Source organism: Pelodiscus sinensis, chromosome 10 (assembly GCF_052426305.1).
Source record: "Pelodiscus sinensis isolate ZL-2025 chromosome 10, ASM5242630v1, whole genome shotgun sequence".
Lineage (NCBI taxonomy): Eukaryota > Metazoa > Chordata > Testudines > Trionychidae > Pelodiscus > Pelodiscus sinensis.
This window is the reverse complement of record NC_143061.1, coordinates 16,675,393-16,702,912: the sequence shown is the minus strand read 5'-3', so window position 1 is coordinate 16,702,912 and position 27,520 is coordinate 16,675,393. Positions and strand designations below refer to the sequence as shown.

The 27,520-nt window shown below is 43.5% G+C and overlaps 1 protein-coding gene across 11 annotated transcripts in view; it reads right to left on the bottom strand.

The window, feature by feature from the left end:
- Positions 1–27,520, bottom strand: part of TNIK (TRAF2 and NCK interacting kinase) — a 353,730-nt gene that overhangs the window by 136,348 nt on the left and 189,862 nt on the right. For all 11 annotated transcript variants that reach the window (XM_014572378.4, XM_014572379.4, XM_075937944.2 and 8 more), the window contains exons 3-4: positions 21,891–21,947; positions 17,310–17,435 (exon numbers count right to left, since the gene is read on the bottom strand). In XM_014572378.4, coding sequence (XP_014427864.3) covers positions 17,310–17,435; positions 21,891–21,947 — 183 coding nt within the window. The remainder of the gene's footprint in view (positions 1–17,309; positions 17,436–21,890; positions 21,948–27,520) is intronic.

Below are 27,520 nucleotides of genomic sequence, written 5' to 3'. Positions count from 1 at the left end.
ATTCTGCAGTCCATGCACCCACCAAACTCCTACTGGTTTCAGGAGAAATTTTGTGCACATAAAGAATGCAGTACTGGGCCCAATATGACAAACACGCCACATAACATGAATGATCATGGAAGAAAACTTCCCAGTTTGTAGATTTATTTGCACTTCTTACATATACAATTTTAATTTCACTAAAATAATTTGGCTTATTACTTAGGGCTTAGACAATATTTCACATTTTTTAAAGCAAGTGATATCACTTTACTAAAAACTGAAAGCGTAAAAAAAGAAAGGGTAGAAAAAGAAGACAACAACAGGATTAGTTGCCCTCCAACTGTTGAATAATTCAGTTAATGACACTATCCTATTGGCACAGTCATAAAACAATCAAATACTATTATAATTTTCAGTTCAGATAAGATATGACTAGAACATCAGGAACAATGCTCTGCTTACAGGAAGAAAGACCATCTAGTATGTTTTTTTTCATATCTAGTTTGATAACTTCTAGAATCATTTATTTCTCTTGTCTGCTCCAGATGAGGCTGATAAAATCTTTGCACATCCCTAAGAAACAAAAGTTACTTTTACTTTATAAAACACCAAACACTGTCAATAGCTTTACAACCCAGAAAATAAAATAATGGACTACTAATTACTCCCCATAAAATTGAATAATGCAACTCTTTTCTATAAAGTTCCTCCCTTTTCCTTCTTAACTGATTGATACATGGGAATTTCAATATCTACATGTGTGTCTGGAAAAATAAGTATTTAGGACAAGCCTGGGCAAAATACGGCCTGCAAGCCGGATCAAGTCCACCAAGCCACCGGATCCAAGCCACAGAGGCATCAGGGAGCCCCGGGCAGGAACCCTAAGTTCCCCTGCTTGCCCTGCAGCCCCGCATGCCATGAAGAAATGCGGTTGCAGGGTTCCATTTCTGTTTTAAAACTGGAATGGAGGGGCGAAGTTTCAGGAGCCGCCCCACCCCCAGCACAATCCCGTTGGCTGGTTTCTGGCCAGAAACCAGACAGTAGGACCTGCTTGTTGGAATAACAGGCAGTCAAGAAGAACCACGCTCCCTTTCCTCAGCTCAGTTATTCAATGAAGCACATGGCTAGGCAAGGAGGCATGCAGGCTGGCTGGGAAACGTTTTAACCTCTTCAGGCAGGCAGGCAGGTTTGGCAGCTGACAATTAAGTCTCTTGGCCTCAGCCTGCTTCTGACACCTCAGCCCTTTCCTGCCACAACCCTCAACATACCCAACACCTCTGTCCCCCTTTTGCACTCATACGTCCTCCCAGATCTAGCACCCCAATCTCCTCCCCCAGATGACAATCCCCTCCTACCCTAAGTCACATCTCAAATCCCTGCATTCCAGTCCCCTGCAGCGGCAGATTTAGGGCAGGGCTAGCGGGGCGGCTGCCCCGGGTACCGCGCTTCCCGAGGCCCCGCGCATGCGCCTTGGCACCACGGCGCATGCGCTGTGTCAAGGGGGGGGGGGCGCACAATTTTGCTGCCCGGGGCCCCACGGCGCTGCCCTGGGCCCCGCGGCACTCTCATCCACCCCTGGTCCCCTGCCCTGGGTCACAACTACCTTACTCACCCAAACTCCCTCCCAGAATCCAGTCTCCCTTCTGCACCCCAATCTCTTACCCCAAGCTCCCTTCTGCACCCAACCTCTATCCCAGACCCTGCATCTCCTTTATTAATATAATGGTAGAATGCGGCCCTCAACTACTTTCCAAAATCTTAGAGAGCCCCTCCCCCCGTCAAAAATGATTGCCCACCCCTGATTTAGGATATTATAGTGATGAGGTCTATAGAAAAATATTTGGCTAGACAGGTTGGAGGATAACTATAACAAGTTTGATATACACATAGCTGCATCTAGACTGGCAAGTTTTTCCTCAAAAGTGGTTGCTTTTGCGGAAAAACTTGACAGCTGTCTACACTGGCCACTTGAATTTGTGCAAGAACACTGATGATCTAATGTGAGATTGTCAGTGTTCTTCCGCAAATACTATGCTGCTCCCGTTTGGGGAAAAAGCCCTCTTGTGCAAATGTATTTGCGCAAGAGGGCCAGTGTAGACACCTAAAAACTATTTTGCGCAAAAAAGCCCCGATGGCGAAAATGGTGATCGGGGCTTTCTTGCACAAAACCGCGTCTAGATTGGCACGGACGCTTTTCCACAAAAAGTGCTTTCGCGCAAAAGCATCCGTGCCAATCTAGATGCTCTTTTCCGCAAATGCTTTTAACGGAAAAACTTTTCCGTTAAAAGCATTTGCGGAAAATCACACTAGCCTAGACGTAGCCATACAGAAAATAAAACCTAAGAGTTTAATCACATTGCATATTGCTGTAATAGAAGCTGAGGGTGGTTAATATGAGAGAAAGGCTCCTTATACTTCCATTCAGACTCCCAGTTCCTAACACTACCATGCCATCATCTCACACACATATCCTAGAACACCATCCCCTCCAAACCCTCACTCAACATTCATCTAGTACCTCCCAAATAAATCTGCTTGCAAGTTCCTACCGTGACCCCAAACCCACAATTTTGCATCTGGCTAAAGGATGGGTGAGTTATGGCAAGAAACTAAGGGCGAATTTTGAATCCCAGGCAGTATTCCCTCTAAGGTTTTCCAACCATGAGCAAAGTGAATTTTGGCTTGTGCACTAATATTGAGGTAATGTGCACTGGTTTTGGATGTATGTCACCGTGGCATGCAATTTATTAACACACCCATGTTCCCGGCCGCTGGAGCTAACCTTTACCCTCACTCTTGACATGCAGCATGTCTTGTTCCCAGCTGCTGGAGCAAACCCCGCCTTTCCTCCCCCCCACGCCGGCCACAAGGCATGTGCCGTTCCTGGCCTCTGGAATAGATCCTGCCCCCCTACCATGCGGCAAGTCCTGTTTCCAGCCCCAGCCACCAGAACAAGCCCCGGCTCGCCCGCCACATGGCAGCTAGTGTTGCCAGGTGTCCAGTATCCTACCAGACAGTCCGGTATTTGAGCCCTCTGCCCGGTAAAAAAAAATCAGACAATACTGGACACATGCAGTGTCCGGTTTCCTCTGATTTTTCTGGCTGGGCACCGGATGGAAGCCTGACGTGGGCGGCCCTGCCCCCGCCAGGCTTCTGCGCAATCACAGGCTCCCAGCGCCAATCGTGGCCCCGCCTCCCAGCCTGGGAGTCCCAGCTGGGAGGCGGGGTTGCGATCGCTGCTTATCCCGTGTTCTTTTTTTGGGAGACCATCTGGCTTGAAGCATTTTACCGGAGATAAAAACAAGTGTTTAGTGTAAGAATTTGCATGTAATAAGTTTCTTAGTGTATTAGAATGAGTTGATGTCTTGTGTTTATTTTAACTTAATGACTTATTTTGATCTGCTTTCACTTGCAATCATTAATTCCCACTTTTTATACTTCATAAAAACAGTTTTGTTTATTATAAAGCCCAGTGTAAATAATAGCTACCGGGGGAAGGGAAGCAACCACTGTGCATATCTTTCTTTCATTGATAAAGGGGGCAAATATCTTTAAGAGATTTCTCTATGTAAAACTTTTACACAGGGTAAGACAGATTTATCTGGGCATTGTCCTTTTGGGGAGATGGATTCCTGGGGTGCTGTCAGCAGCCTGATAGCTGAGCCCTCCCAGAGCTGGGCTGGTTCATTGTCTGCATTGCTCTGCAAGGGGGTGGTAACCTCAACTCTGTGTCTTGGCTGCGGGAGACCAGAGCTTCTGGCCCAGCGGGCAGTAAGGTGGGCATCAGTGGCTTGATAAGCACCCCAGATGACAATCCCAAGAGGAATTCAGTGATCTAGCCCATCACTATTATTACTTACATTAACAACAGCATATGGGTTCATTTGGGCAAGGGTCCAACAAGGCTCGATGCGAACATTTGCTGCTAACTATGAGGCATGTCAAATAAGCCGTGCCATTAGTTCTTTAAGAGAAATAGTCAGTTAACAACTTTGTCAATGTATCTCAACCTGCAGCAAATGGACAAGGCACTCAAAGAACAGTATGTCTTGGGGAGACTTTGTACTGAACGGAAACAGAACTAAGCAATTGCTACAAATAGTGATGGACAAAAGATGTGACATGAAATTGTTCTTCCACAAAATTTTGAATTGCCTGTTTGAGTTTTAAATTCACAAACCAGTGCAAAAATATAGATTTGCTGTGAGAAATTATTCAGTGAAGCTGGCCACAGGCTGTATTGAACTTTACCTTCAACCCTCTCCACTGATTTGCCATCACAATATTATGCACATGCACAGCAATTTACAGTCATTATGTATCACACCATCTGTTCATATGGCCAATACCTTCAGGATATACATACAGGAACAGAGGTTTGGAGTGGTTACCTCATTTGCTTGGGGTCACCAGACAAATTGGAGGCAAAAAGCTGCTAATCGTATCCAGGAGTCACGGTCCCTGCCCTGTTTGCTAACCATCAGACAAAATGAGCTGCCCACTATGAAGAGAAGAATAGTCTTGTAACTAAAGCATTGGGCTGGAATTCAAAAGATCTGGGTTCCCCTTCCTCCCCCAGCACCCCAATTGGCTTCCTGAGTCAGCTTCCCCATTTATAAAATGATAATAAACCTGATGATATGCAACCAGATTGGTTATCAGAATTCATTCCTTCAGATTTGTATAGTGCTCCGAGATCTTCAAATGTACTTGCAGCATGTGCCTTCTAATCTGTGCAATATTGCCGGGAGATGCAAGACTAATAGAGCAGTTAGTCTAATGACTGCTTGTATCATTACCAAGCTTGTTAAATGCAGAAGATATTTAGGGGTTGGGGAAGATACTGAACCAGAAATGCCGACTAAATCGTTATTACTCTTAACCAAAATTATAAGCAGGATGGGATGGACGTAAGATCACATTCTGAAATTTAATTTCCATGATCATTAAGGATTTTTAATATATTCCATTTAGTATTTATTTTTGCTGTTATGTTAGACTAGAGCGGCAGTCTTTACAAGCAAGGCATGTAAATGCACGGCAGCTGTTACTTCATTGCAGCCTGCATTTTCTGAGCGTGCTGCTTCACAAATCCTCTCAGCTTGTGAACGAATCATTTTTCTCTTGATAAAGAAGTGGCCTCCCAAAACATTTCCCAAGCCCCCTCTAAACCTAGCACCACTATGCACTACATTCTGCTAGCTCTGAATTGAGGACCAGACCTCAGAAATGACTAACTCTTGTGCAGTGTAAATGCCCAGATGCGTACACCAAATAAATACTCCTAGGCTCCCTGGCAATGGTCCTTCAGATTCTAATGCTGCCAGGCCACCTCAGAAAGTGAATCTCCTAACAGCTCTGCCTGACAAAGGCTAAGCCACAACGTTCATATCAACAAAGTTAAAGGCACAAAGGCCTCCACGAAGGTCCTTCAGTCCTCAACAATAACAGCTGAGTATTGTTTGTGGCTGCCCACATTGACCTAATGGACTGTGTCTAAAATGCCATCGAAATTCTGCTGCAGCACAAATTCCATGTCTGCTATGAAACTGGTTGAGAAGGCTCCATTGCTGTTGTGGTCCATCACATCCAGGTTGATACTGAACAAGGTCTCAGACAAGATAATTATTTTTCACTTTTTCTGCGGTCCATGAAGTTCATGTGTTCTCTACCATAAATCCCCCCCCCCCAGAAAACGTATCCACATGGGCACCATGAGGGCAGATGACCATGTGGAGGCCACTGATATTAGCTCCGCTTACTGGCTTTCTCTCCATACAGAGACAGCAGAAGGCTTCACGAAACATAACTGATAATGATTATATATGTGGCGGCTGAAGACAAGGTAAGTTAACACAGCCTGAGTTGTCCAGGTGCGTGCTGTGAGTAGAAAGAGTTGACAGAACTGACCAAAAGGTGGGGTGTATGCTGAATAAGGCCTTTGCTTTCTACTTTGCAGAGGGGACTACAAAAGCTATATTCAGCTCTGTGACTGGATACAGAATGGGGCTGAGCACAGACCAGTGTATGGACCCCAGCCAATATAAACTTTTTAGGGGCTCTTATGCTTCCATAGCTCCTTTATCAAGGATCCCTTCTTTCTTATTGCACACATCACTCTTTATGCTAAAACCACATTTATTAACACCTGGAGCCCATGGCAGGGCAGTAAAAATTCTATAACCTTCACCTGGTAATTCAGCAGAAAAGCTGCTGCTTGTTTCTGAAAATGAGAAAACAATTGATTTTGTATTATGCATTGATTACAATATTGTGTAGAAAGGAATGTCCCCGTTCAACATGCTGAACTGAATAGATAATTGTGGATTTTAATTGACTCTACAAGCACCACAGCTAGAACAGGCTGCAAATTAAAGAGCACTACTACTAACTCTCTGATACTGCTCTGTCCAATCTAAACCACTGCAGCGTGTTTGTCTGGTTGCTTGAGCCAGCAGGGTACTAGAAACGTGGGCTACTGACATGCCAGTCTCCTTTCTTTGAAGGCAGCGGCCTACAATATAAACACCCTTGCAGACTTTCATAAATATATAATTTGCCTGGTTACATTCTGTTAGCACCTTCTAACAATACAAGGCCAGACAAGTAATTCATGTCACTTAGAAAGCCGGAAAGTAGGTATTGTCAGGACTTCTAAGCAGGATTTCAAAGAGCGAAGGAGAAATGAGTGGACACAATCATAGGACTGAGAGTTTACAATAGGTACACAGCTCCTGCACAAATAGCTCTGAACAGAACTGGAAATTAAATGGCTTAGGCTTATTTAGCCACAAAGCAACAGAAAGTCTTGCTTATGACAAATCATCTATCTTCTCAGCCAGACTCCATTAACCAGTCCTGTTCAACGCCAATCTCCTTGTAACTGCCTCTTCCCAAGCATTCTTTTTTGTATTTTGCTTTCAGGTCATATGGATTATCACTGAAAGTGGGCTTTGAAGGACATGAGAATAAAGGTCAGCTTAAATCTTTTTCCTGCCAAGTTCAAACTTCTAAATATTTCATTTGGGTTATGTACAGTTCCAGTTGTGCAGAGACATTTTTCCAATGAGTCCACTCAACAGAACGATGGAGCCCAGTACAGATACAAAATGTGTATCCACATCCAATCTGCAAACGTGCTCTGTGGATAGCCACGGATTTGTGGAACGAGACTACTCTTAGGTACACGGATGTGCAACCCTCCAGAAGTCTGGATGAGTTTGCATGTGTGAGACAGCGGGATTTTGACCATCACTTTTAGAATACAATGGGACAAATTCTACTCTCAAGAACCCTAGTGTAAATTTAAATTGCAATGGGAGCTACCCTAGATTTACACTTAATATTGCCAAAAGTAAAAATGGCCTGAATACATTTTAACTGCTGAAAAATATAAGAAAAGATGAAATATTACATTTAAAAATCCTTTCTATTTTTTGCAGAATTCCCCTGGTACATGCACCTCTGTATCAACAGTGTCTGCTCACTGACAGCCTGGCTGTAGATGGAGTTATCCTGATTTAGGATCATTCTTGGGAGATCAGCTGATCTGTCTGTAAGTGACATTACATCTTAAAAAAGGCTGAACAAACTTCCTCACATCTGTGGCATAGCAGGAACTCCAAGCTACTTGCCAAGGATATGTATTCTGAATGCTGCGTGTTTGTAATTTCCTCCCTTTATTATAAAGCTACCTGACCTCTCATTTTTAGGGTTGCCATGGAAGCAATCCATCTCCCTGCCAGAAAGGTAAGTACTTCTCCCCACTGGGGAATGGGGAGAACCACTGCTCTGCTCTCAGCTGTTACCATCCTGAAGCTTACTCTGCATGTAGTGTAAATCCAATTCTAGACACAGGAGCAACATCTATTACAATTGTACATATATGGCAGAGATTTTTGGTTAATTACTTCAATACACTGCAGATGGCCAAGACGGCTGCCAATCAACCAGCAAAGCAACCCCCATATTAACACACAGTATACAGTTATGGGGGAACATAAAAAACGCTAACCCTAACATTCCCAGAATCAGCTCTGGAACATCAATGTGCTAAGGAAGGACTTCTTTGTGTTGATCACCCATACAATCAACGTCAAGTCTCTTTATGACCCTTTGCATAATTCTGTCCCCCTCTAAAAGTCCATCACTTACCCATGCCCAGTACTCTGTACAATGATGCCAACCTCAACACCTTAGTGGCTTGCCTCTCTAAAATGACTCCATGTTTTCTTCAACAGTGGAATGCTCTCTTTAAGCTGGTTTGCAAGCCACTGCTCTCCATTCATTTCCTATTTCTTGATACCTACCATGACACCTAGAAGCAATTTGCTCATTGGGTCCTCTACTTCATTTATCTGATGAGTGGACAATTCATTTGTGGGGATAAGAAGTTCAGGGATCAGCAGCACATCATAAGAAGACTGGAATTAAGGCTGGGAATTCATTTTTGGGATCCAATACTTGATAGGATGGAGGGATGATACATGGGGGAAGGAGAAATTCATTGTGTTTAACTTTATAAGACATTCACCAATAATCTTTGTGCCTTCTATCTCTCATCACTTTTTGCTTGCGGCTCCACTGCTCATGCTCTTAGACTGCACATGACTCTCTGTAGGGAATGTGGCACTTTGGATTTGAAAGAGGCACAATCCCTCCCATGAGCTCCCCAGCTCACATGGGGTGTGCATTTTGCCCTGCACATAGCGTTGTGCTATATGGCAGGTCACTTCAGCAGAGGGAGGTGTTGTGATAATGGGCCTACACTTTTTCCTTACGTGTGAGCTCAGCTGTGCACAGTGTACGAAATTTCAAAAAGCATCAGGATAGCCTGCAAATATTGATGGGAAAAGGTGCAATAAAGAGACTGATTGAATTAGTCCACACAAAAAGGCCTATTGACAGAAATCAAAGACTGTGTTAAGATCATGCCTGATAAACAAAACAGTGTGGGGCTGAAAATCAATGACCCAAGATAGGAGTGTGAGAAATTAGATCTAATTGGTGGACAAAATAATGAAAGGAAGGGTAATTTCAATCCATGAATCCCTTCTGGGGGGTTTTAAAAGAAGAGAGGAAAAAAATCAGTGGAAGAAAAAAGCTGGCAACTGTGACACTGGCTGATGGAAGGATGAGAGAAGGGGATAAAGTGAAGCAAAATGCAGGACAATGTAGCACTTTAAAGATTAACAAGATGGTTTATTAGATGATGAGCTTTCGTGGGCCAGACCCACTTCCTCAGATCAAATAGTGGAAGAAAGTAGTCACAACCATATATACCAAAGGATACAATTTAAAAAAATGAACAAATATGAAAAGGACAAATCACATTGCAGAACAGGAGGGGGATGCAGGGGGGGATAAAGTGAGTTTTTGCCATCACAGCTGCCACCTCCAGCGACTGTCTCCGGGGTCCCTCCTACTCCTGAGAGAGATCCTGACCAGACCAGGCCCAAAAGAGGGGCCCAGAAGACACTGTCACCGCCACATATCCAGCTAAATCCAGGATAGGAGACCTGGTGTACCTGCTGCCCACCCCCAACCTGGGGCTGTCCCCACCCATATGCAAACTACACTTTTGTAGGACACCACGACATTTTGGGACACCAAGTTGCCCCACATTTCATGGTGCCCTAGCAATTATGTGCTGTGTGTCAGCTCTGGTGGCCAGGATCTCCCCACTCTGCCCATCCTGCTGCCATAGCCCCATCCCCTCCCTGGCTGCCTCCCCCCGGCCCTCTTGAGTCCAGCATAAGTCTGCAGACTGGAGGATTCCAGAGGAGCAGCGGGCTGGCCATGCCACTGGCCGGAGAGAAGCAGCTGTTTCCCCTTCCGCCGTGGAGGGGGGAAAAAGTCACTTTGCTCCGGCCAGCGGCATAGCTGCCCTCTGCTCCTCCTGAGGCCTCCAGCCTGCGGGCTCATGCTGCTCACTACTGCCAGTGGCTCCCACCTGCTCTGCTGAGGCTGCAGATGAGATAGCCTGCTCTACAGGACTCATGCATCCCTTAGCTTCTGCCCCGGCAGCCCCTTCCCATGGTGGTGGAGCAGATGCTGGGCTGTGTCAGGCACCAGCATTGCTAGGGACAGCCCTGCCCAAACCATTGAAGAGTCTTTTCCCTTTACTACCTTATTTTCCTTTCTTTCTTGTCTCTACCCCTTTTCCTTCTGCCTAATAAGAGTCCGGCTTAGCCAGTCATGTCTGCATATTTTGCAACATGCTGAGAGCCTTTGTCCAGAAAAAAGCAGCTAGAAATAATGCCCTAAGCAGCCAAATGCTGGGACATGTTTGCTGGATCTCAGAGTAGCTGATAAGACTGTGTATTGTGCCTGTAGTTTGGTTTGGTTTGTGTTTTTTAAGGCAGTGAGGTTGCAATTTAAATTCCAAACCAGAGACAGAACCCGCATTTTTTAAAAATCTTTGTGGTTCTTTGCGTTCTCTTTTTGCTTGTGTGCTTATCTTGTTTTGTCTTTAACAGCAGGCGCAACACTAACAACTTCACCCCTTCTCAAGTAACTTCTCTTGTCCCCAGGGGAAAGCTATTACCATCTTTAACACCATGTCGGAGATGGGCAACCAGGGTTTTTTCTTTTCCTTCTAAAAACTCCCTCCAGCAAAAGGGAGAAGCGGGATGTGGTTAAAAGGAAAGCTTTGCTTAATAGTTTGCACTTCAAATGCTATAACTGTCTTCCTTCTTTTCTGTATATTCACTAAAAGGTTAAAGGGATATTTAACAGTGGTTGCCATGGCATTAAGTATATCGTTCTGTATATCAATCCCTGAACCACACTGTTCAATGTTGGACAATTACAAGGTCATGTTAATTCTTTGGGCCCTTATCCATTAAATTAATGCAATAGGGGTCACTGTCTCACCTCCTTCCTCCCTTATAGAAGGAAGATTTGTGTTCACAGGGGGACTAATAGGGAGGAGGCTATGAGGGCATACAAGCAGACGGGAAGATTTATTGTGCCTTCTTTGTGCACCTAGCAAGAACCAAGCAAAATCTGCTCCTAACAAAGCAAGACACTAGCTGACCAAACACACCCATACACAAAGACAGCTGGGGAAATCAGAGATGCATGTTTATGTTTCCTTGATTCGCTTCAGCTATTTCCCAAAAAACATTCCTTGGTACTGAGTGATCTAATGTCCTAGTCCACCTGTTAGCTGAGCTCTGTTACTTTATGCCCGTTGCTGTAGCCCATCTACCCTGATAAGACAAACTAATTCTTCTCTGGGGGCAACATTCTCTAAGATTTGCAGTGAATTTTGTCTCAGATACTCTCCTCTAGCTACAGGTTGAACCTCTCCAGCCTGGCCCTCTCAGGATCTGACTGGTTCCGAACCAGGTAATTTTACGGATGAGGAGAGATCAGAATTGTCTAGTGGCATTATCAACACTCCTACTGCTTACTGGGCTTTAGAGGACATTTAGGGGTAAAGTAAGAGCTACATTACAGCACAGAACACTGAGAGTCAGGACTGGTAGCTGTAAACAAACTTTGTGGGACCGCGAGAAACTTGGTCACATCCATGAAAAGAGGATATCTGGCTAACTAAAATAATTCCAGATGACGGATGGTTCTGGACCAGGGAGTTTTGGACTAGAGATGTTCAACCTGCACCTGCATAGAACCTCCACTGACAAAAGATCTGCATGAGCAGAGAGAAGATCAAAGATCTCAATTATGAACATCTAAAAGCAACATTTTGACCAAAACACAGTCAAAACCAATTTCAATGTCTTTTACACTGCAAGTCACAGTTTAAGGCTTGAGGGTGTCCATCAGATCACCCAGCCTGACCTCCTGTATATCACAGGCCACCACCACCACCTAATACCTGCACACTAAACCCAACAACCAAAACAGATCAAAGAACTACAGCACACGAGACTAAATGCAGGCCAGGAATAGGACGGACATAGGTGCACTGATGCCTGAGATGCCGTTAATGGCAAGGCTAAGTGAGATACATCCAGATAATCCCAGCAAGTCATCTGCACTCCATGCTGCTGAAGAAGGTGAAAAAACCCTAGGTCATCGCCATCTCTAATGCCAAATGCTTTACCTTCCTCCTCCATTTCTTATTATGCAAGTGATTTTTATTTCCCTTTTATAAATGTGTTAGATTTGTAATACTGCATCTGTAATGTCAGGAGACACAGCAGAATATGCTGTGTGCAGCTTTCTAGTTGCAGGGAAATTAATTGGTGTAGTAGTTCATTATTTCTTTGCCGGTTGCTGTTATTGAATGGAGAACAGTCGAACTGAAAGACCTCTACACCACTTTGGTACTGCGGGGGAACGACAATATGTTGTCAGAAGCTTGCCTTGTTTCCGAGAGATCTTAATCTCTATTGAAAAAGCTCCCTTTTATGATTTCCGTATCAAGCCTCTCAGTGTCGATAAAGAGAATTACTTGGGCATTATCAGAAACAGTTTTATTTCAATAAAGAGCTGGTGAAAAATAAACAAGCCTTTATCTCCAAAGCAACAACCGATTAAATTGGAACGGGATGAGAATTCTATCAGATACCTCACACAACAGTGATTTAATACAGAGACAAAAGCGTTGCTCATTTCCCACTGTCAAAGGTGTTTCCCTCAAACACTTCTCATTCACCTTCAGTACAGGACATATTCTTTCTAAAACACTAGCCACACAATCCCTTTTAAATGTAAAGAGGATGAAATTTAGCACGACTCATCAATCGCCTGAAAGCTTTACATTGCTATGATTAATCCCTTTGTCTTTAAGTAAAGGTCCAGACTCTGGCCAAGCTACTGAGTAGGTTGATTCATACATTTTTAAGGGACCATCGTATCATCTAGGCTGACACAAGACACAGGCGTGCAACCAGTTATTGAGCCCAAGGGGATGCAAATAGAGGTGTGGGTATAAAAAGCTTTCTCCCTTGCACAATTGTGGAAGGGGCTCAGCAGAATCTTAGGGGACAGTGGATCTCAAATGGTGGGTGCAAACCATTAAAATGGGGTCTTCAGGGCTGGCATGACACTTGCTGGGTCAAATGCAGAAGCCAAAGACCAAGACCAAGACCCACTTCCCCCACACTTAAGGCTGAAGGTAGGGCTTGGGCATTGGCTCCAGTCCCCCCCCTTCTGGGGTTGTGTAGTGATTTTTGTTGTCAGAAATTGCAATACAATTTGAGAACTGCTGTTCTGGAGGAATCATAATTCCAGCTTATGCCTTCGTTGGTTCCAGCTGCCTGAAAGAAGTGGGGCTAATTTATTTTCCTGGGCCTTTCTCCAGGGCGGGAGAATCTGACAAAGGAGATTCTATTATGGGAGATTCTTTTTCTGTCATTATTTATCTTTGGCAAGTTTGAGTTGTTGTGGAGGCCCCTGGACAGGAGCTTTAGAGATAAACTTGTCTGACCAGAAAAGAGTTAATCAGACTGAAACCGCAACAAAGTAAAAACAGATTCCAACAGGTACAACTGGAAGAACATACTCATGAACCATCAACAGGGGGGCAGGCCAGAATCTTTAGCACTAAAGCATAAACTGCTGCCACTTGAGTTATAGGGACAGCAAGAGAAAGCTACTATCCCAGAGGCCAGATGGACCTCTAGTACCATGTGCTGGATCAGAGGGAAGGTCAAGGGGGAGCCTGCTTAAACTCTCCGGTCAGGGTAGTTAAGCACTGGCATGAATTGCTTAGGGAGGTTGTGAAATCTCCAGCACTGGAGATTTTAAGAGCAGCTTACACAAACATCTGTCAAGGATGGTGTAGCTCAGGGATGAGCAATAATTCTCACAGCAGGGCCACTCCACAAATTTTGGTAAGCTGTCAGGGACCTCACATTTCTTATTAAGCAAATTATGCCACCGAATTTCCAGGAGGTGTCTCAGGCAGCAGGACCCTATTTAAAGGGCTCATGGTTCCTGGTATTGGTGCTACCCTGCAACGGCCGAGCCACAAGCCCTTTAAATAGCCACAGCCACCCTGAGTGGTCACCGGGCAACACAGTAGTGGTGAGGCCGGGAGCCCTTTAAATAAGGTTCTGCTGCCTGAGACACCTCCTGGACATTCTGTGGCACCCACAGGAGGACATGAATAGTAAATAGCCAGATGCAGCCCATGGGTTGGATCAAATAGTTAAGTGGGCTAGATCTGGCCCAGGAGTCACATCTTGCCCAGCCCTGGTCTAGATGGTGCCTTGAATGCAGAGGACTAAACCAGAAGACCTTTTGAGGTCCCTTCCAGTCCTACAGTTCCATCCAAATAGTAGTGCTCCCGTCCCACGTGGTGCCCCAGAAGATGGCAAAGGACACTAGGACCATTGAGCCTGTTCAAGAGAAGGTCAGCCTGGCATGGCACAGCTGAGCTGTCCCTTCAACATCAGCTGCTACAACTGCTCTGGCAGCTCCCAAAGGTTCCCTGTGCAGCATCGGATGCTGTGGTGGCAGCATGTAATGAATTTTATAGAAGGGTTGTCTTAGGCATGAGAACTAGGGATGCTGCAGCACCCCTAGGCTACCAGCCTACCACCTGCATGATGTGGGCTCTGATGCTGCCTGGCCCTGTGACTTGCGAACCTGGCTGCCAGCTCCGTGTGATGGGGCTTTGCTTCCTGCCTCAGCTGGGGAGGAGCAGAAAGGAGTAGGAGGTTGGATTTCAGCACCCCCGCTCTTACAAAAGTCCCCACATCCCTCAGGGTTGTGTTTATTTATGGTGGCACCCTACCAAGATTTTCCTGAGGAACACAAAGCAACACAAAGGAAATGCTCATTTTAACAGCTTAGAAAGCTGCTAAACCTGAATAGAACTCCATGAGACAAAGAAAAGGCACTTTTCTAGAACAAGAGCTTTCTTTTTGCTGAATCGAATGGACCAGCACAAGCCAAGGATGTGCAAAAGGTTCTAAAAACAGACAGACAGACAGATATTGTAAGAACACTTTATAATGGAAAGCCTTAGACAACCTAAATACAGGGATCACTGGCAGCATCCCCTTTAGTTCAGCTATATTTTAGTCACAGATGCCACGGAAATCATGTATTCTGTGATTTTATTCCCATGACTTGTTGACATTTTGGCATGCGCATTCGACAAACATTTGAACCAATTTATCTGGGAACCTTAGAGAGCTGCCAAATAAAAGCCTGGGCTGTGTGAAACGCAAAGCAAACCAATGCTCTGTAACAGCTCTAAGGAGTTCAAACTAGGGATGTAAAAAGTAATTTAAAAACGTAACCGTGTATCTGCTAACAATCCTAGCGGTTACATGGTTAAACACACTGCGGGCTTGGTAGTATAAAGCTTATATATAAGCCCACCACCGCGAAGCCGGCTCCCTGGGAGTGGGGCCAGCAAGGAGAGCCAGCGCAAAATCTGCAGCTGGGAGGGGAAGGAGCACAGAGCTGCCGCTGCCTGCAGTGGGCCCCACGGGGATGATTAACCATCTACATCCGGAGTGCAAAGGAGTATACCAGAGAACCTTCAGTAAGAGCTTTAGGCTGGGGTCTCAAATGCACAGCCTGCAGGCAATCCCTGGCTAGAACAGTTGTGCAATCTGTTCTGGTAATCTAGATGGGCTGGAGTAAGGGGCTGTCCATCTCCACCCCCCAACCCACATCCCTCCATGCCATTGTCCCACCCTCTCCCCCCTTGGCACCTGTTACCCCAACGGACACAGCCCTGGGAATTACGAGGGGAGTCTGGCGTGGGGCAACATCAGTGGTCAGGCTCCCCGCACTCTCTGCAGCAGTGGGAGTCGCGCATGGGGACATACTCACTCTGCTGTGCTCTGCTTCCCCCCACCCGCAACACCCTAAGGCCACGCCCCTCGAGGGTTGAGGTTAGGTGCCATGGAGGGGAGAGGGCAGGGTAGTGTCAGAAAGGGGCAAGGCTTGGGGGACAAGAACAGACAACCCTACCTCCTTCCTCCCCCTCTCAGACTCCTGGGCCAGATTGTGACACAGCTCCAGCTGGGGATGGCTTGCTGGCCCTGAGTTTGAGACCCCCTACTTTAGGGCCAAATTTTCAAAAATGTTGACGTGTTTTGGTTGCTTCTTTTTTTGGGTATCTGCCTGGAAACAGTCCAATTTTCCACAATGATAGAAACCAGCCTTTCTGCACTGATCTCCTGTGGAATTATGGATGTTCAGTATTTCTCAAAAGACATGCCTCAGAACACCTTAAGTTGGCCAACCCCAAAATAGAGAACACTTTTCAAAAACTGGGTCTGAATTTCTCCCTCCCCACAATTTCATGGGAAAACTTTTGAGTTCAGGATAGAGTTTATAAAAAGTTTGGCTCAAATATGGCACCTATTATTTTTGCATCTGACCGTGGTTATCACAGCACAAATCACAGTTATCGTTACTTGCTCTGCAAGTGTTATTGAGACTACAAAACAATACCCGTGTTGTTGCATTTACATGACTTTCCCATTATTTTTAGTCGTTTCAACACAACCATCATGTGATTTCCCCTAAAAAGTGCCACAATAAAAAGAGAAGATATAATTACAGATGATGATCTCAATTACACAGGTGTTACTCAATGGAATACAGATTTACATCCGTGTAACACATCAAAATCTGGCACAGTCGGTATCTAGAATTCTTTTTTAATGTCTCTGATAGTACGAGATGAAAAACTAAATGGAACCCTGAACTGCAACAGCTTCACTGATGTTCCAGCTTTGGGTCTCTCCCAAACACGTTGCCAGATGCGGGATGGACGTATGTCAATTAGGATCCAGACTGAGACCATGGTCATTTCTCTTGTGCAAGAAGATCTAGATTTGAACCAAATTCTCCCAAGTTTGGGGACCTGAGTAAGTAACTCACTGTGTCCCTGTATTCAAGTGAAAACAAGCAAGATAGAGAGGGATGGAAGAGAGTTTGAGACTGATCCTTAGAGATGCTGAGCACTTACAACTCCAAGTGAAGCCAGTGGGAGTGACAGCCTGTGGAGGTTCAGACCTCCAAGGCATTCAACTATTTAGCTTCAGTGTTGTAGTGAAACTTCTTTGACCAAACTTCCTTTTCTCCAGCACATCACTAAATTCCACCTGCATGTTTATTTTTGATTGAGTCCTGTATCAAAGGTCTAATCTTGCCTTTCTGGCAAAACAGGAGTGTGTTCCTTCACATCACAAGCTACAACCAGTTTCAATATGAAGATACAGCATAAACAAAGCAAATGGTTCCTAAATAAGGCAGAACAAGAGCTTTTGCAATGGGGGGTGGGGGGAAGAGGTGGGAGGTTAGACTACAATGAGAGGAAACTCAGTAGATCAAATCCCAAGGCTTATAAAAAGAAGAAGAGGATATTTAAAAGCACTGCCTACCCAGAGTTGATCATCCATTCCAGGTGGATTCTTTTTAATAAAAGCACCATAATATGTGGCTATATTTCGGTGATGAGAATACTTCTTTAGCATGTTAATTTCCTGTTTGATCTCCTCCTCTTCATCCTAGGATAAGAAAACACAAAACTCAGAGACACCAAAGAACACATTTCACAGATTATTCATTGGCGAGGTTTCTCTTCATTTTTGTTGCAGTTAGCCAATTTAGGCAGGCCACATGCCTCTCTTCTCCACCTTCCACCCCCACTAATTTTGCTTATGCGCTTTATTTAGGTCCGTGCTTTACAATGTGACATATGTTCAGTCCCAGTATAAATAGGTATAATTCCAATTTAAGGCAATGGGTTCCGTGGCTGAGTCTCACAAGGTTAAGAATTATGACTACACACTGTGAAAAAGGTAACGTGAATAGAATAGAATAGAATAGAATAGAATATGAAAGTGAGAGTCGGCTAGGGCACTCTTCTGCAGGAGGAAGTGGGTCACACTCCCAGCCAGGCTCTCCTGAAGGCTACTGTGCTAAGCAACAGGCAGGTGAAAGGGGCTAGCTAGGGGAGGCCCCCCACCAGTCTGGGACTGTAAGAAATTTAAGTTACTTTCATTTCTGCATAGAATCATAGGACTGGAACAAACTCGAGAGGTCACCCATCTAGTCCAGTTGCCTACACTCATGCTATGACTAAGTATCTCTCGACCATCCTTGTCAGGTGTTTGTCTAACCTGTTCTTTAAAATCTCCAGCTATAGAGATTCCACAATCTTCCTAGGTAATTTATTCCAGTGTTTAATTACCATGACAGTTAGGAAGTTTTTCCTACTGAACAACCTAAACCTCCCTCCCTGCACTTGGATTACTTTAGAAAACAAACTTAGGCTGATGTCTATATCAAAGTTTGTTTTCTGGAGTAATCCAAATACAGTGAGGGAGGTTTAGGTTGGACAGTAGAAAAAACTTCCTAACTGTCATGGTAAAACATCAAATTCTGGCACATGTAGGGCATGTGAAATTTGAGATTTACATGTACAATTATCACAAGCATATACACTCTGTGACTGATTTAGGTAGGCACTGGGACAGCTATCCAATCCAGATAATTTCAGAATATTCTTAGGAGGACAAATTCAGTACTGGTGGAAACTTCTGTGGAGTTGGAGTCTCTTACCGGCAGGTTCAATTTGGCTTCCAAAACGGTAAGAGTTGAACTAGTCTTCAGCTAAGAGAATTATGAGGATACACATTTTGGGGTTCTATCTTTTCCCCAGTTTGCTTTGTTTGCACTGGATTTGATCTGATCTAGCCTAATTTTATTTTACATTGTTTCTAGGATTCTAGTATTTTGACATCTCGGTGTCTATAGAACAGGAAAGAGCAGTGAACACATTGCTGATTAGCTTTATTCTAAAGAGCCCTGAATAAATGTTACCTCCTTCCCTGTCTATTACCACCCCATCTGTTTGGTTCTGACTTCAGTTTTATAAACTAGTAAATAAAGAGACGCCCTGGTGATCAGCTAATCTACAAACATGGGCTCTTCCTAAACAACTGTATTTTCTGACCAGATGTCTCCCAACACATGGCCAGAAACACCGATTTCTTTCTTTACTACAGAGAGCGACCAAAATTACCATAAGCTTTCAGGTGTAATGCAGAGAAGAGCAGTAAAAATGATTAAGAGACTGGAAGAACTGGCATGAGGAAAGGTTAAAGTGAGCTAAATATGTATTGCTTGGGTAAACAACAACCACTTCTATTGTCTGCAAGGTTCCCCGCTCCTGGCGTACAAGGTTCCGAGTAAGGACAAGTGTATATATGCAATGTTGCAGCTGTGTGATTGCAGCATGCCTGGTGAAGACCTCTATGCCAATGGACATAATAGAACTGTCTCTATCCCATTGACATAACAGAACCATCTCTGAGAGTTGCAGAAGTTATGTCAGTGTGTTGCCTGGGGGTGGGTATTAGTTATACCAACATAATATGTAGTGTTGACATAGCCTTGGATCAAGTCTACACTAGACCTGGAAGTTCGATTTAAAGTATACAACTCCAGATACGTAGAATATGTATCTAGAATCTGCTTACTTACACTGAGCTTGGTGCTGTCCCCACAGCGACAGACCAATAGGAGCAAATGCTCCCATTGGCTTCCCTTACTCCTCACAAGAGCAGGTATACCAGCCATCAGCAGGGGCATCCTCTGAGTTCAATCAAACTCCAGAAGATCAATTGCGACAGCTACAATTTTCCACGGAGTGAAGACCAGGCCTTAAACTTATTACAGAGTAACCTAAAAGCCTTCCTTTCCCCTATTATTCTACGGTTCTACCAGAAACTTTTGTTTGGGTTCATTTGCCCAGCATAACAGAAGCATCGGTTGGCAATACAACAAGCACATAGACCGACAAAAGATGATTCAGCCCACTATTTTTCCTCACAACAAAATTAGATTCCAGCCCACCTCTACTCCTAAACATCCCATCCCAGCTAGAAAGATACCTGGCTGCTGTTTTGACAAGTGCCATATACTTTAGGAGTTCAGAATTAAGGATGTTAATTATCAGGTAATTGACTAATCGAATAGTCGATGCATTTTTGCGTCAACTATTCGATTAGTCAATAGGGTGTCTCCGCCTTTGGAGTGTGGTGAAAGTGCAGAAGCCCGGGGTCAGCGGGCTTTTTTAATAAAGGCATTACTACACCCAGAACTGTCATTATTGTAGCTGCTCAATCCTACAGTTAAAGCTTCATAAACCAGACAAAAACAGCAGTCTTATTTCCATGCTTTTATCTCCATCAGTTTTATTACAATAATCTCTGTGAAGTAGGTCACACTGTATGTACAAGGGCCAGCTCCTTCAAAATTAATCTCGGTCCATAATTCAGAGATCATAACTACATGCTCTGATCAAATGCAGTAATTTGTGGGTAGCTTTCTACAGCCTATTGTACCATACAATTAGAGGGAACATAGTTTAAGGACAATTAAGCACTGCAATCAAAAGCCTTAGGGGTTCTACAGAACAAGTTCACTTTCAGAGAGGAGTTAGTGATGGGAGTTGATGGAGTAGCTGTTAGCTGATTTATCACACAGAGATTTTCCATTGTAAAGCACAGATGACTTCTTGATTTGAATCTGCATCTTTCTTTCTGCAAAAACAAGGATTCCTGTAGCACTTTAAAGACTAACACATTTATTAGGGTATGAGGGCAAAAGCTTTCATGATACTTGCAGTCTGTTGTCATTTGCATATTTCTCCTAGCTGGGGTTGTTTGATCATTAGTAGGAGGTGAAGCAAAACAGAGGCCAGGCTGTGGCAGGTTTTCTACTTTTCACAGATTTGTTTTTCAGAATTATTTAATGTACATTTAAAAAATACTCTGTTTTTAAATAGGAGTACATGCGACATAAGAGCTAAACAGAGCACCCAGTCAATGCCAAATGTTTGGATTTGGATCTTTAATGTTTTAGGTTTTCACATCTGTTAGAATAAGAAAAGCAGGAAACAGAGTACTTGCCATCCTGGCCTTCCTAAAACAGAGTCAAAAGGAAAACTGACAATTGTTGCTGAGTTTTGTTGGCTAAGCCCTGCCCGCATTTCAATTCAAATTGTAATAAGGTAGATTCAGATTCTGAATCTCCCAGATCCAAACCCATTCTTGGGTGATGATTCAGATCCCAAAGGCTCCTGTTTTCAGATATGGCCAGAAAGGGCCAGGAATCTTGCAAGATCAGCTTGTCTGATTAGATTTTCACTACTTTCTTCCAAAATCTGTAGCAGCAGCTGATGAAATTATGGGGTCACTGAATGCCACTACAACACAAATTTACCTCTAGTTTGGCCTCAAAAGGGAAATTTAGGCTTCAGACTAAAATTTAATCCAGGCCAAAACATTATCTCTTGGGATCATCATTTACACATTTTTGCCATGTTTGCTACAAAGTGGTCTTGCTTTCTGCCAAATCTCATCTGCCCATTTCCTTTATACCTGAGATTCTGAGGTGAATTACACTAGGGGATATTTGTTTCCACCCCATTTGAAATTATTTACTGTTAGCTTCCATTTTTCTCTCTAAGTCAAATCTAAACTTGCTTGTGAGGCCTATTGACTACTCATATCTCTATGTAGCCACGTAGCTTTGTACATGTTGTACTCCTGAAAACTAATTCAGAAATGTTAATTAAAAAAAATAAAGGTGGGAGGATCTGGATCAAGTCCTATATTCTGAAAACCGTAATTTCAGTTAAAAAAACAAAACCTTGCTCACAAATCTGGTATTGTTTACCCAGGCAGGAACTTTGAATGGCATGATTCTTTCTTGAATATCCCTCTTACTAAGTAACCCTCTGAAACGCATCTGTTTAGTTTTCCAAGAAGTACAACAATTACATTGCTTTTTATCCTGTGGCTTTTGGGGAAATAGATTACACTTGCTTCTCTCAAGCAGAATTCTTCCACGAGTCATCACATTGTTTCACATGTGACTTCCCTACCACTCCTGTTAGTAATTCATGGACATAGAAATAGCGATATAGAAATAAACCAAGTAGGATACATTACCCCGGTGACGTCCATAACCTTAATCGCAGCAAGCTGCCCTGTTTTAACATGACGACCCTATGAAAGAAGAAAAGGAATAGTTTAATTTGTATTGCATTAGATTATGTAGTGACACCAAAAATTCATTGAAATAGGTCCCAATTCTGTAAAAGCTTACTCAGTCCCATGGATGTTAACAGGGCTACTTATGGGTATGTCTACACTACCCTCCTAGTTCGAACTAGGAGGGTAATGTAGGCATACCGCACTTGCAAATGAAGCCCGGGATTTGAATTTCCCGGGCTTCATTTGCATAAGCCGGGGGCCGCCGTTTTTAAATCCCGGCTCGTTCGAACCCTGTGCCGCGCGGCTACACGCAGCATGGACTAGGTAGTTCGGACTAGGAAGCCTAGTCTGAACTACCTAGTCTGTGCCGCATGTAGCTGCGTGGCACGGGGTTTGAACGAGCCGGGATTTAAAAACGGTGGCGCCCGGCTTATCATAGAATCATAGAATCATAGAATAATAGGACTGGAAGGGACCTCAAGAGGTCATCGAGTCCAGCCCCCCGCCCTCAAGGCAGGACCAAGCTCCGTCTACACCATCCCTGACAGATGTCTATCTAACCTGTTCTTAAATATCTCCAGAGAGGGAGATTCCACCACCTCCCTTGGCAATTTATTCCAATATTTGACCACCCTGACAGTTAGGAATTTTTTCCTAATGTCCAATCTAAACCTCCCCGGCTGCACTTTAAGCCCATTACTCCTTGTCCTATCCTCAGAAACCAAGAGGAACAAATTTTCTCCTTCCTCCTTGTGACACCCTTTTAGATATTTGAAAACCGCTCTCATGTCCCCCCTTAATCTTCTTTTTTCCAAACTAAACAAGCCCAGTTCATGAAGCCTGGCTTCATAGGTCATGTTCTCTAAACCTTTAATCATTCTTGTCGCTCTTCTCTGTACCCTTTCCAATTTCTCCACATCTTTCTTGAAATGTGGTGCCCAGAACTGGACACAGTACTCCAGCTGAGGCCTAACTAGTGCAGAGTAGAGCGGCAGAATGACTTCACGAGTTTTGCTTACAACACACCTGTTGATACAACCTAGAATCATATTTGCTTTTTTTGCAACAGCATCACACTGTTGACTCATATTCAACTTGTGGTCCACTATGACCCCTAGATCCCTTTCCGCCATGCTCCTTCCTAGACAGTCGCTTCCCATCTTGTATGTATGGAACTGATTGTTCCTTCCTAAGTGGAGCACTTTGCATTTCTCTTTATTAAACCTCATCCTGTTTACCTCTGACCATTTCTCTAACTTGCTAAGGTCATTTTGAATTATGTCCCTACCCTCCAAAGAAGTTGCAACCCCACCCAGTTTGGTATCATCTGCAAACTTAATAAGCGTACGCTCTATCCCAATATTTACATCATTGATGAAGATATTGAACAGTACGGGCCCCAAAACAGACCCTTGAGGAACTCCACTGTTATCCCTTTCCAGCAGGATTTAGAACTGTTAACAACATCTCTCTGACTATGGTTATCCAGCCAATTATGCACCCACCTTATCGTGACCCTATCTAAGTTATATTTGCCTAGTTTATCAATAAGAATATCATGCGAGACCGTATCAAATGCCTTACTAAAGTCTAGGTATATGACATCCACCGCTTCTCCCTTATCCATAAGGCTCGTTATCCTATCAAAGAAAGCTATCAGATTAGTTTGGCATGACTTGTTCTTCACAAACCCATGCTGGCTATTCCCTATCACTTTATTACCTTCCAAGTGTTTGCATATGATTTCCTTCATTACCTGCTCCATTATCTTCCCTGGGACAGACGTTAAACTGACCGGTCTGTAGTTTCCTGGGTTGTTCTTATTCCCCTTTTTATAGATGGGCACAATATTTGCCCTTTTCCAGTCTTCTGGAATCTCCTCTGTCTGCCATGATTTTTCAAAAATCATAGCTAAAGGCTCAGATACCTCCTCTATCAGCTCCTTGAGTATCCTGGGATGCATTTCATCAGGACCTGGTGACTTGCTGACATCTTGCTGAAATTCAAATCCCGGGCTTCATTTGCAAGTGCGGTATGCCTACATTACCCTCCTAGTTCGAACTAGGAGGGTAGTGTAGACATACCCTAAGTGAGTAAGGCTTTCCAGGAGTTGGCATATTGCAAGTCTAACATGAATTTGTCACTATATCATTGTTTCAATAACACTGTTAACCATCTTATTGCTTTGGCTGCATTCCCAACATTACTGATTTTTCCTTGAGTACAGTGAAAGCTTTGTTATCTGGCACGCATACGGAATGAGGGTTGCTGGTTAACTGAATGTGCTAGATAAATCTTATTGCTGTGCACCTGCCCCTTACCAGCAGATATGGGGGAAGGAGGCGCCTGTTGATGATGTCAGCCAGCAGTGCCGGCTGTCAGAAGATCCACAACCACCAACTAGAGAGGCAAATGGTCAGGCACGTGTGCCTGAAGATGCGGTGGTATTGTGGCTGGGCAATGCAGGTTAACAAAGTTTTCCAGTTAACAGAGCGCTGGATAACAAAGCCTTCGCTTTTGAGGTATTGTGAGACATTTCCATTCCAGCCACCAAGTGTTTAATCAAGTACAGGTCAAATTTTTCTAGTCCAGCACCGTCCGGACGTGACCGTTGCTGAACCAGAGAGTTTGCTGCACCACAGGAGGTCAATATTATCTAGTAGCATTACCAACACTTCTATTGCTTACTGGATTCTTAGAAGACATTTAGAGGTAAATTAGAGCTAAAAAACAGTACAGAACACTGAGAGCCAGGACTGGTGGTAAACAAACTTTTGGGGACTGCGGGAAAAGTTGCCACACCCATAATAAGTGGATATCCAACTAAAATCATGCCGAACCATGGAAGTTGCTGGACCAGAGAGTGCCAGATTAGAGCAGTTTGACCTGTACTGAAGGATTCTTAGTGCTTGTTATATTTTCCCCACAAACAAGAGCTCTGTTAGCTTCACTCTGTCCTAAACAACACTGCCCTTCACATTCCAGCACTGAGCCTCACTCAAGCAAAGATAGTCACCTTGTTGCAAACTGTCCATTATGGATAAATGCCGACGAGAGTACAGAATGACACTAAATTCAGTCCATTTCCATCCTGAGCCAGTGTGTGAACCCAGCTCTAAGAGTAAAATGGTAACACACTGAAACAGGTACCCTCTGACCATTCTCTTTTCATATAAATCAGAGACACAGACAACTGTCCAGTCAGGGCCTGATCCTGGAGAACTGCTGGATATGTGGAACTCAATCCCCAGAATAGAACATGATGCCATTTGGTGACTTCATATCAACAGAGTTTTGAACAGAGCAGAAAGCATATTCATTTTATCTATAGCAAAAAAACAAACACCCAAACAAAACCATAAAGAATATTATAAAAAAATCTATATTTTTTTATTTCTACTCTGAAGCAAAAGTTCACTTTGTGATTGGGCAGAGGAGTGACTAAGATACCTCAGAGACTACACTTAGATGCTAACTGAGGTCCTGGAGATGGAACAAATTAATGGACTTGATTTGATGTGGACATATTACAAGACAGACAACAGGCTAATCAGCGTAACATTCAACTTCTGAGGAGCTGAGCCACCATGAATGTGCTCAGATGAAAATTAGTCTTTTTTTAAATATCACAAAGGAATGTCAAACCACTCAAGGGTTTAAATTCTTGGCCAAACGGAAGGATGACTCTATCGAGACGACTTGGTAGGTACAATAGATATTAGCATATTTATGATAATTCCTGGATGGTAAAATGTAAAATGAGTTTTCAATGTCTTAGTTTAGGAATCTAAAGGAATTTTTAAAAACAAATTTGCTATTTCACCACAGGTATATTCTAGGTCACTCTTTGTACTTTTTCAAGCTTCAAAAGTGAAAACTGACAGACTTCCTTTTCTTCTCTATTACATTTCACTTTTTGGTTCACATGCATTAGCAAAAAACTGTTGTGTTTTGATGCAGATTGTTGCAAGGGAAGCTTTATATCCAAAATATCCCATTTCCACTGAATTAAAATAATCAATAATGAGTAATCATAAATACAATACACCGGCTTCATGAGTGTAATGTTATCTAGGTCAATTGATGATGCGGAAAGAAAAGGATACAGAGAACCAGGTGTGTATCACTGGCAATGGCATCAGAGGCCCATGCTCATCCCCAAAATAAAAATAACGGAACAGATAAATACAGGGAGAAAGGGGAAAGCCAAGAGTGAAGAGGAATGCTCAGCAGGCCTCACAAGTGAATAGTACAGCAGCTTCATCTTCTGGCCCTGTGCTTTAAATCTGGATTATCTGTGGCAAGGACAGTGACTCAAGAATTGTACTTTCAGCCCCTTCTGGTGCTGCAGCATGACAGAGTAACTGAACTGCTTTATTGCTTACACCATTACCTTTCAAGATTGATGACTGCCACTGATACTTAGATAATTCAGGAATACAGGTAATACAGACCAGATTATAAACCCACCAGGCTATGTCTAGACTACATCCCTTTTTCGGAAAAGGGATGTAAATTAGACGTATCGCAATTGCTAATGAAGCGGGAATTTAAATCTCCCCCGCTTCATTAGCATAAAAATGGCTGCCGCTTTTTTCCGCACAGAGCTTTGCTGGAAAAAAGCGCCAGTCTAGACACTGATCTTGCGGAAAATAAAGCCTTTTCCGAAAGATCCCTTATCCCTTATTTCGCAAGATCAGCGACTAGACTGGCGCTTTTTACAGATTCAATGGGCTTTGGATCAAACCCATACTGCTGACGATCACATGTTTAATCTCCACTGAGAATGGCATATCTGAACACACAAGATGATCGTTTTATTTCACAAACATTTCATATTATGATATTTTAAACCACGGTTTTAAATGATACCTACATCTTTGGATTCTGACAAAACTGTATACGATTCATTGCAATATGAGTTGATGGTAGCCCTTTATTTTTGGTAACTGATAAAGAGTCGTAAGAAGAAGATTGTTGGACAGTAGTCGAGTAGGTAATTTCTTGAGGGAAAAATGAACGTCTGCACGTGCATTGCGGAGGAGGGGGCAAGAAGAAGAAACCAAACAGTTGACTGTGACTGTCTCTTAAAAATAGCAAACCACAAATAAGAGAGTTGTTCAGTCAGAATGTGTCAGCAGACAACGTCACAATGGTTCCAAAACCAACCCCCACTAGCAGTGAAACAGAGAAGCTGAAGTTTAAAAAGCGAAACCATGAAAGGGTTCATTTTGTTGCGCTTTCTGACCTATGAGGCACAGCTACTGAGCGGCTAGTGCATATGCAAACTGCTCACTTTTTTGTTACATTCTACAGCACTGTCTATTTTTATACCATAATGAAGTGCTGCATTTTGCTCAGTGCTGATTTCTTTCTTCCCACAAATGAATCACACATTATATCAAAACTGCTCACATCACATGTTCTCTTTATCTCTCTCTTTCTTACACACACACAGAGCAAGCGTGCAAAGTGTAAACAGGAAAGAAAATGAAAAGACAGGGTGCATTCTCCAAGGAAATGTGTAGGCAACTATTTCTGCATTGGTGCCAATAAAGAAGACTCACACATTTTCCTAATGATTG